General features: G+C 37.7%; 1 protein-coding gene and 1 non-coding gene across 2 annotated transcripts; one reads left to right on the top strand and one right to left on the bottom strand.

Moving 5' to 3' along the window:
* Positions 1 to 2516: 2516 nt before the first annotated feature.
* LOC103961178 (G-type lectin S-receptor-like serine/threonine-protein kinase SD2-5) lies at positions 2517 to 5037 on the bottom strand. Its single transcript, XM_009373706.3, has 2 exons — positions 4295 to 5037; positions 2517 to 3827 (listed from the first exon to the last, which is right to left on the bottom strand). Exons 1-2 carry the CDS (start codon positions 4670 to 4672, stop codon positions 2793 to 2795), a joined length of 1413 nt encoding a protein of 470 aa, XP_009371981.2. The 5' UTR covers positions 4673 to 5037; the 3' UTR covers positions 2517 to 2792.
* Positions 5038 to 5440: 403 nt separating this feature from the next.
* Positions 5441 to 8979, top strand: LOC103961177. The gene is made up of 4 exons (XR_007258211.1): positions 5441 to 5975; positions 6895 to 7602; positions 7923 to 8262; positions 8508 to 8979. It is a non-coding gene; the product is annotated as an uncharacterized LOC103961177 (transcript).
* The last annotated feature ends 2091 nt before the right edge of the window (positions 8980 to 11070 follow it).

Consider the following 11070-nt stretch of genomic DNA (forward strand, 5'->3'; position numbering starts at 1 on the left):
AAACTAGAAAGAATGTTAATCCCTATAAGTCGGAAATCAAAAGATTAAAACCATAAATATTAAATTAAAGACTAAAACGCCCTTTAATTTAGGACAGCCACAATTTTTGTTCCACATCAAAATTGGTTTGAGGCTGCTTCCAAGTAGAACTCGGAAACACTGACTTGCATTTCTATTGTGAATCTGTGTGATGAAAAACTCGGAGGACATTTGAGCTCACGGGCAAGGTTCTAGCTAGGAAAAAAGATTAACATAAATTTCATATATCATGTCATAAAAACTAGATATGTCCCTAGCTAGATAAAGAAAATTTGGTAGGTTGGGACAACTAATATCTATAAAAGGGACAAAAAAGCTTAAAAATATAATTTCCAACCCCAGTGAATTTTAGAACTCATGGAATAAATATAATCGAGTACAAGTTAGGCATTCTTTGTCCCTTTTCCTCACGTGTGGGATAGCCTGCAACATATCAGAGAACAAACCAAATGCATATGATAGCACAACGATCGATAAAACATCTCCAGACTTTTGAAAGATAAATTCTTGACTTGGGGCCATGGACAGCTAAGATATTGTTTGATCCCCATAAAATAGGAGCCCAGCCAATACCAATGTCTCTTCAACAAGACTTTGACAAGATTAATATACCTTTTAAGGAAAACAAAGCACCATTTCATACAAAACACCATTTCAAACAAAAACCTAACTGCCTTGATAATTGGAAAACCATTTCAGTCAATTAGAACATATGCAAGTTGGTAGATGAGAGATTTTCTTCTTTTCTAATTGAGTTAAATGTGCAATCTAAAACTTATAATTATTGGAGTATTTTTTCTAATTTATTATTAAAGAAAAAGCAACAGCAACCCCTTCGAGACATTCATCGCAATGTATGATTAATAGTGTATCAAATTAATATTAGCTAGGTGAGACGAGAGGCCACCAACTCCAAACATATTGGCAGCAATTTGGAACTTCTAATTTGGGTTTATTCTATCAGCTTATGGTTTCAGAAATCATATGCATGAACGTTAATGATCATCTTGATCAGAATGTGTAAGGTACAATTCTTATCAAAACTTAATGATGTTCTTGACCCCAAGATTTGAGGATAAGGTGTGTTATTGAAAAGGGTCCTCTGTTCACATCAATCATGTATATCGGTACAAGGAAGGAAGGGCTGAAGCCCAACAAAACCTACGTACCTAGCTAATCTCAGAGAATAACTTACATAAAGTGGGTACACAGTTACGATGACGTCTTGTGTTAATACATGTGTAAATTTTATGTCCACATGTTCTTATTTCATTAGCACAAGACACATGGTGGTGCACCCGTACCATATAATTAATTAGTTGTTCTCCTAATCTAGACCAAGGGACCCCATGCATATCAGGTATCCTATTTTTTTCCATACAAACCCTAGATAGTGAGTAGATTAGATTATCCTTCACATATCTTTAAACCCCAAGCGGTTTACAAGATTTGGCCATTGAAAGTCGTACCTATACCCATACAAAGGTTACATAAGCCTAACAGTTACCAATTAATTGAGTGTTTGCCCAAAATAATTGAATGTTTCCAATTTACAAGAATTAGAGGATGATCACTGTTTGTTCTCTTCTAGAGGGTGAGCTCCTGTACGATACTTTGTTTCTCTTCTTTAATGCTTAGGATTGTTCTCAATTTTCTTGTAATGCAACACAATCAAATCAGACGTGTATATATATATATATATATATATGTAGAGAGAGAGAGAGAGAGAGAGAGAGATTTACCCTTAAGCAATGTGAGGGAGCAAGGTGTCAAAACCAGCGCCCAGACACCGCATGAGTGCTGTCTAGTTCTTGACTTGAATGTGGAAGCGTATTAGGGTCCTTGGTTTTTTTGGATCAAATAGAAGGGTTCTTGGTGATTGTCAATCTTGGAATTGGGGGCCCCGCCCTAAATCCCATCCTCAAATGGGAGAATGGTAATCAAGCCAGTGAACAACAAACAGTATTTGTATGATTGTGGAGGACAGCTCGGTTGACCATTGGACCCTAGCTTGGATAGTTGGGCTTCATATGAAGCTACTAACTGCTGGTCTCGTGTATGAGTCGGGATTGTGGTCCTTTATAAGTGGGCTTCCCCGAAGTCACATTCACCTCTAAGTAAAGGGACAGTAGTATTAGCAAATCACCCATCACTCTAATTTCATCACTCGTTACATGATCAAGTAACTGTAATAAAAGTCACTTAAATTATAGTCTAGTAGCATTAATCTTTATTATTATTTCCAACCCATTGTGATGCTTAGCTCAATCCTCCACCCTCCTTAGTGTAGATAATATCACTTGCTCAAAAAAAAAAAAGTAACCGTAATTAAAATGTGTGTACCATAACGACCTAGTCTTTAGTCTAATAGTATTTGTATTCATTTGATTGGAGAATGTATCTGATTTTAACTCACGTGGTAGCGATGAAGTTATATATTTGTGATGAGTTCAACACATAGTTGCATAGTTGCTCATAAACCATTGAAAAACTGAACTTAGCTTAGCAGGTGGACTACTAAGCAATGTGGTCTCTTAACAAAGTTAACCGATTTAAAGAATAATATTTAAAAAATTGCCTAACCCAAAAACTGAAAAAACAAACAATTGGATTCGGTTCAGCTGTTGCTTTTGTAAATGTACTCTTTGAACTTAATCACATTTCTTCTTCTCTTTTGAACGTGTCAAAAACAACCAAAAATTCTGTTTCCTTTTCCTTTATAAATCGAAATCGAAGCCAAAAAAACAATGCAGTCAGTTGCTATGGCCATTAGGCAATGAGTGTCTTCTTCTCTTCCTTACCAAGTAATATCCAAGCCCTCCAAAAACAAGAAGAATAATCAACCCATCAACCACTCCTACCAAGATCAAAACCCATTTCTTCAAATTTGACTTCCCATGACCCCCATGACCTCCCCTTGGAACCTTTACCATATAACTCAATAATCCACTTCCCTTATTCTCAACCTGTTTAACACCAATTACCATTCCATATATAAAGCACTCTTTTGCAGAAGAGTACAATGCTGCTGTACAATTACAGTCCTCGAAGCACAAATTACCACATTCTTCTTTGCTCACATTAACAATCTTAGCACCTCCTCTCAAAACACTAGTAACACCCTTCAATTCACGCATCTCCACCTTTGTTTTCTTCCCTCCTTTGCAAAATCCTCCTGATGAAATTCCTCGTCCGCAGTCAGAAGCAGTAGTACTAGTACTAGTACCCGTCTCATTTTCGGTGGGCATGAGTTGAATGCATGAACAAGCTCCGGACAATGTACAAACTCCGTAGGGCTTACACGCCAATGGAAGATCACATGTGGCGTTGAGCGCTTGAAAAGAAGCATCAAATTTCGACATACTAGGTGAGTAAAAATAGAGCCTCAAATTTCCTGTTTGGTTCCCCAATGCTAAAAACCTCATGGGCTGAAACTGAAATTTTTCATCAGATGGATGAATCTGTGCAATTTTCTTTTGATTATAACTGAATAACTCTAACCCTTTTGGACCCAATTGAATATAAGCAATGTTTCTATTCTCGGTGGGCTTGAATTCCCAATAGGAATAGTTCCACTTACCAGAATTCAAGTAGAGAGCAATCCTGCTGGGTTCAATTTCGAGAGAATAGTATGAAGTGGAGTTGCTTGGGAATGAAGTCAACCTAGAAGCCACGCTTAGTCTCTGTCCCCAAAGCATTACATCAGTTGGAAAATTAAAACTCTGCCACTTTATTCTGCCTAATGCATCAACTAGAACTAGATTGCCTGTCCTCAATATCTGTAATTTCTGCACCAAATTGACAATAAAAATCATAAAAAGGAGAAAAAAAAAAAAAGAAAAAAAAAAAGGAAATCAGCACTGATCAAATATTGTACGAACAAAAGGTAGCGATTTTGACACTCCAATGTTAACCATCTGCACTCCAAATTGAATAATACAATTTTTGAGAAATGGTTTTCTATTCCTTCTTTCAACTCCAATTCTCATTTTGTTTTTCTTTTCCTTAATTCTCATTTGATTTATCAATACAACGGCTAAAAAGATAAAAGACAAGTGCAGGGGGGGGAAATAGAACGTAAAAGTGCATGAGGATAAAAAAATGAGCGTTAAAATTATCATTTGCAGAAAAACAACCATTTTTACGGTACCACTTTACACTTTAACCATATGCGCACTTACAAATGGAGTGTAGAGGCTAAAAGATGAGCAGTAAAATAACTAGCCAAAAATTAAATTTATCGGTATAAATTTACCTGCACACCTTGTCCAGAAGTCCCACTTCTCCATCCCACTCTACCTTTTGGGCCCTTCAATCTCAAATCACCGTCACGGGAGAGCTCAAGAACACATATTTTTGAAGTATAAAACTTTGAGTAATGGCCAGAACTCCACACCTTGACATCTCCAAGAAAGACTTGCAAGGAGCATGAGTACTTCCCACTCACAGGTTCCACACTCATTCCAACTTTAAAACTTGGTTTGGTTTCATTGTTCTCCATCAAAAAAGCTCTGGATCCCAAACTGTTCTCAAATGGCACTGGCAACCTGAATTGGTATCCGAGAGGAGCATCGGTTTTCGAGTAGCCGTAAGTGCAGAAAATGGTGAGGGAGATGAAGAAGTACAGCTGCATGAGTGAATCGCAGGCTCAAGTTTCAAGCATGAAGGCCTTTTTATGGCAGAATTTGATGAGAGACAGAGTGGGGAGAAGGTAGGCACGAATTGTGGAGCTTTTGCAAAAAGGGTTCGTGCTTTCATTTTGCTTTGTTTTTTTGCTGTGTTAAATGTATACAAATGCGGGGGATGTAGTGGAGTTGCTCATTGGCACGCTGGAATGACTTGTGAGTGTGAATATTCTTGTTAGGGTTTTAAAAAGTAAATAAATATAAGGTGATGATTCTCTACAGGGTGTCCACGTGAGGGTGTTTTTGGTCACGAGGAATACCAATAACATCTTAACATTCTTCAGTTTGGATTTGGATCCTCTCTTGAGCTAATGGAGAGGATCTTCATGATCAATCATCATAGGCCGTTAGATTTTTATCCAACAGCTACAAACAGAAGGGTCCTTTTAAAGTTATAATGATTGTAACCGTTGGATAAAAATCCAACGGTCCATGATGATTGGTCAAGAGGATCCTCTCCATTAGCTCAGGTGAGGATCCAAACCCCTCCAGTTTTTGTACGCTCTGAGGTGTCTTATTGCCTTTTAAAGCTAGTGTGGAGCCCATAGAGTGAGAGTAATGTGACAAGATTTTTTGAAGTATCTAAGATATGGAATTAAACAACACGTGTCATTATATAATTAAAACAAATTCTTTAAATGTCTCTCAAATTTAATAAAAATGTATAATATTTCGTTTTGTATTTCAACCACACTGAAAATCTTTCGGTTAAGTAAGACCGCCCATCTATGATTCTATAATGCGTTTGGTGTCAAATGAGTGCCAGTCGTCGTAGTGGGGGCAGCAGGCCAAGTTGCATGATGAAAAAGCATGAAGCCTCTTGCCACGTGTACGATCATTATGTCCTCCACATTTCCATGCTGACGTAGTTCTCGCGCCACATTGACGTGTAGGGTTCCTAAAGGACCGAACCAATTGGGCGATTTTGGGCTTCATTGAGCGACCCGACCCGAGACAAATCCAGGTTGATCTGAATTCTTGCAGCTGACGGTTCGTATATTTCGGTGCCGGTCCGGCTTCGTCGTTTTGGGATATTAATGGAGATCGGATATGCGGCTCTTCTTCCACCGTACAACCTCTAATTCCTCACCTCCTCTTCGTCGTTCGCTATCGCCGCTGTTCCTTCTCCGCCAAGTTCTTCCGCCGGGAAAGTGGATGAAGAATTGGAGGAACGAGGGTCGTACGACGAGCTCTGAAGCGCCGGGTTCTCCCGTCACTCCCGGTGGCAATTCCGTAATTCGATCTGATTCCGTGAGTTTCTCGTAATTCTGTTTTTCTATTTTCAGAAAAATAGACTGTATAAATTTACTGCTGAATGTGCGCTATAAAATTAAAGAATTTATTTAGTGCATTATTACTTTGCTTTCCAGTAGAGGATAAATTGTTCCCTATGCCGAGAACACGGCTCGGTACACCAACTTATCACATTTTTTAAGCCTCCGGCCATTTGTGTTATGAAACTCAATATATAGGCCGTGTTCTCGGCACATTGAAAAATTAGAGTTTAGAAATTTTGTTTGGTATTCAAATTATATATTTATATGGTATATGTTATCTTTGATGTTCTTTTCATTTCCTTGTGCTTCTTGTGTCTCCCTAAATAGTTGTTAATGTTATTTAAAGACACTCCAAGAACTAAACTTTCGAAAGAAGTAAAAAAACTCACATAGTGAAATGGTGCTTTTAAGGTTTTTCAAATTGGGAAGAACCCTAATTAAGAAAGTGTTTGATACTAGAAGTAAGCTAAGAAGTACACTAAAATGTTGTTCAAATTTCCAGAGGTGGTTTTTTGAATTCGTAGTATTTAGTTTATTCCCGCCACTCCTTAGTTCTTTTGAATTTTAAGCAAAACCAACTAAAAAAAAGGACTACTGAAAAAATAAAGCAATGGAACACATTTTGGTTTAGAGTTTTTGCAAGATATTATTTGTACCAAATTTACCGATCAAGTTACTAAACAATTTTTAAGCCTGACATGTGTTCGTGTTGTGCTTTAGCCGCTTGTTGTTGTAAATGTAGGATTACAGATTTAAGGTTTGGTAGTTAGTACTACATTAAACCTTTTATCTATCAGATTAATAGCAGCCCAATCATTGGATTCTTTTAATTATTACGTATTTGGATATCATTTTCCTAATTAAGTTCTGTTTCCTGTTCTTTAAACTAACAGGTGACCAGCTGTGGCTCTTCTTCAAATACTTATGCTGGTGTTGTGAGTGGAAATGTCAGAAACACATACGAAAACTGGCAGATGATAAGGGTTGGAAGTTTTTCAATTGATTACAAGATTTCTGATGTCCCATCTGGTATTAGAGCAACGCAACTTGTTCCCAAGTCTGCATTAGATCCTACTGATAAGGCACACTGCTACTCTCTCAGTTCGTTTATTCATTTCAATAAAAGGAAGTATCGAATCGATTTAAGATCAAAGCTAGTTAATATGGAAGATGCTGCTACAAGTTCAAGCTCTAAGAATATAAGTAAACTTCCACATGAAAGCTCAAATATGTCAGATTGTCAAAGAGAGAAGGATATATATTCATCTTTACCTACAGAATTTGGGAAAAAAAGAAAGCATGGCCTCCCAGAAAAATCTCAGTCCGCACCAAGAAATATGAAATATGTGCCTGTTAGCAAGAACTCATATTGGTCTAAGGGTTCGCAGTTGCATTATAATGAACCGTTTGATATATGCATGTCTCTGACCAGAAGTTCTGCACCTAAAGATTCTTGGCATGCAAGAAGGATAGAAAACCAGAATGAAGAGGAGGACATGGTGGAATTCGAAAATCCAGCACACACGGAACTCACAAGTTCAATAGTACTACTGAGGTCTGGGATGGTATTGTTGAAACATTTTGTCACCCTCAGTGAACAGGTTTTGCGTTCTTTCCCTTCTAGATCATAGATTAGCAATTCTAAACCGGAGAAGTAGTCTCGTATAGCATCAATTTCCAGTCATGATGTGCATTTGATCAGCGATATAGTATTAGTAGTGTATTTTGGTTTCCAAAATCATTACTGATAATTAGGTTTTGGATATTAGTGCCACTAACTGAATCCTTAGTCAACAGTTCAAGATGTTCTGATGATTCTGGTCTGTGGTGTCACATTTTACAGTTTTTTTTAAATTGATTGTTTTAGAGTTTTTACACTGCAAACTTGTTACTAATACCTTGGTAACACTTAAATTTATAGGTTGAAATAGTGAAAAAATGCCGGGACCTCGGAGTAGGTCCTGGAGGCTTTTATCAGCCAGGTTACCAAGATGGAGCAAAAGCTTCGTCTACAGATGATGTGCCTTGGCAGGGACTGGGATCCTCAGACAAGAAAGTACGGAGATAGGCGAACAATAGATGGTACTCGGCCTCCTGGTATTCCTAATGAATTTAGTTTGCTGGTAAAAAGAGCGATTCATGAGGCACATGCCCACATTAAAGAGGAAGTTAGCAGAGCTGAGGAAATACTCCCTTCAATGACTCCTGATATATGCATTGCCAACTTTTATACAACAACTGGCCGACTTGGTCTTCATCAGGTATTTACTCAAAGTCTCAAATACACCTTTAATAAAACCAAACGTATATATGCGTTGCAGGATCTTGAATCAATGTAAGTAGAATTATAAATTTACATTTACACGTCAAAATAATTCTTCAACGCTGTTAATTTGGTTAATCTTATTCTTAAATTTGTGTCACTTTCCACGAGCCCCAATTGTCCTTGAAAGCAACATTGATTTTATTGTACTTTTTTGGTGATCAGACAAGCTTTGATTTTCAGGATCGCGATGAAAGCAGAAAGTCTCTCCAAGACGGATTGCCTGTGGTCTCCATCTCTATAGGTGATTCAGCAGACTTCCTCTATGGAGATCAGAGAGATATTGCAAAGGCAGAGAGTGTTATTTTGGAATCAGGTGACGTGCTGATATTTGGAGGACCTTCGAGGCATATATTTCATAGCGTGACATCCATCCTACCGGACTCAGCCCCAAGGAGTTTGTTGGAAGCAACCAGCCTTCGTCCTGGACGTCTCAATCTTACCTTCAGACAGTATTAATTATACACCTTTCATATGTTACCACAGGTCTGGCATTCTACTTGCACACCTTGTTTAGTTTTCGTCCTTATCCCCCAATACAATTAATAGACTTTGCGATTAACGCTGTGACTGCAACTTGGTGCATTCACTGATCTAAAAACAATTGCTGCTATAAACATATTCAAATTTTGTATGGTATTAAGCTTCTTCGAGAGTTACGCTGTGATTACGACTTGTTTAACTCACCGATATCAAGATTCGAGGCTTCATTCAATCGCGTAACATTCGAACATAAATCGATTAACTAAATGCTTATGAAGCCTATTTATTAGTTCCCTGTTTGTATATTAGGTTTGATGTGTACATCTAGAAGGTCATTTTTGGCTGTGAGGCTGTTTGATTGGTTTAGTTATGAGCTTAATATTCCAATTAAACATAATGTGACGTTGATCCAGTGGCTAATTATTTAATTATGAGTTAAGTGATAGAATTAGCAACATTCTACTTCTCAGCCGCTGCTTTTGATGCGTGCACTGCATCAGCACTGTCCTGTTAGATGATGCAAGTATCTTATGATTTTTATATTCTTGAACTTGTCGAAAATCTGTGTTAGTCTGTGGGCTTATCAATAAAAATATTATGCTACTTGTGCAAGGAATCTATTTGGAGTTGTCAAGATAAGATACTTGCCTCAAATACACGACATTTGGCTTCGATCTGACGTCGGCCCTTGTCTTTTGTTGATCGATAAAAATAAAGAAATGATGGTTAGACACTTTCACATAAATATGTGGCTTTGATCTGACGCAACTAACTTAATGGTTAGACACTCTCTCAAAAATTTGATAAGATAACAGGATCCTCTCTGGATTTTTTTGGTGACGATTTTAAAAATTCGTAAATCGTGTATATTCATCGTACATCACTGTTTTAGAAAATGATGAACTTTGGTTGTGCTTATAGTTAGTTAAGCCACTTCCTATAGTATTAATTTGTTTTATGACGTGATCTCAACTTTTTTTGTAGTATGTTCCACATGTGAAGCTCAACGGCTATATGTGCTCCATATCATCCTATTTGTGTTGTTCATGTGTTAGGCAAAATGTGTGAAGCCCAACAGCCATAGGCGTTCCCCGTCACCCTTTTTGTGTTGTTCCCGTGTTATACTTGAGAATTCGCGACACTTGAGGGGATGTGTTAATGATCAAATTCCACATAAAGGAAAGGATGAACCTTGCATCTGTTTATGGTTAGTTGAGTTGTTACTTAGTACTATGGTCTAGTGATATTTATCTTTACTTGTAAATGAGAGGTTTTAGGTTCAATTTTCGCCAAAGACAAATTTGAATCACATTATTGATAGCCTAGTGTGAGGCTTAGCTCACTATCCCAGAGCAACTTGTTCCACGTGTGAAGCTCAACAGCTATATGCACTCCACATCATCCTATTTGTGTTGTTCATGTGTTAGGAAAAATGTGTGAAGCCTAACAGCCACAGGCGTTCCCCGTCACCCTTTTTGTGTTGTTCACGTGTTAGACTTGAGAATTTATGACACGTGAGGGGATGTGTTAAGGATCGAATCCCACATAAAGGAAATGATGAACCTTGCATCTGTTTATAGTTAGTTGAACTGTCACTTAGTACTATGGTCTAGTGGTATTTATCTTCACTTGTAAGTGAGAGGTTTTAGGTTCGATTTTCACCAAATGCAAATTTGAATCACATTATTGATAGCCCAGTGTGAAGCTAGCTCACTATTCCAAAGCAACTTGTTCCACGTGTGAAGCTCAACAGCTATATGTGCTCCACATCATCCTATTTGTGTTGTTCATGTGTTAGGAAAAACGTGTGAAGCCCAACAGCCATAGGCGTTCCCCGTCACCCTTTTTGTGTTGTTCCTGTGTTAGACTTGAGAATTTATGACACATGAGGGCATGTGTTAAGGATCGAATCCCACATAAAGAAAAGGATGAACCTTGCATCTGTTTATAGTTAGTTGAGCTGTCACTTAGCACTATGGTCTATGATATTTCTCTTCACTTGTAAGTGAGAGGTTTTAGGTTCAATTTTCGCCAAAGGCGAATTTGAATCACATTATTGCTAGCCCAATGTGAGGCTTAGCTCACTACCCCACTCCCTTAGTGTAGATATATCGTTTATTAAAATATATATATATATATATATAGTAGTTAGTTGAGCTGATTATTATATTGACAATTCATTTTATTTGTGGAACCTGAACTTTCTTCACGCTATGCATTATATTCAGGTACCATCTAACCTTGCGTAGGTACAACTCTAGAT

Source organism: the organism of the source record quoted next, unplaced genomic scaffold (assembly GCF_019419815.1).
Source record: "Pyrus x bretschneideri cultivar Hongxiangsu unplaced genomic scaffold, Pyrus_bretschneideri_v1 Contig2, whole genome shotgun sequence".
NCBI lineage: Eukaryota > Viridiplantae > Streptophyta > Magnoliopsida > Rosales > Rosaceae > Pyrus > Pyrus x bretschneideri.

Bases quoted from the DNA above. Each gene is read 5' to 3' on its own strand.
- LOC103961178 (XM_009373706.3), bottom strand. From the start codon at position 4,672: ATGCAGCTGTACTTCTTCATCTCCCTCACCATTTTCTGCACTTACGGC. The intron at 3,828-4,294 runs GTAAATTTATAC...AATTTGGTGCAG, and splicing joins CTTCTGGACAAGGTGTGCAG to AAATTACAGATATTGAGGAC.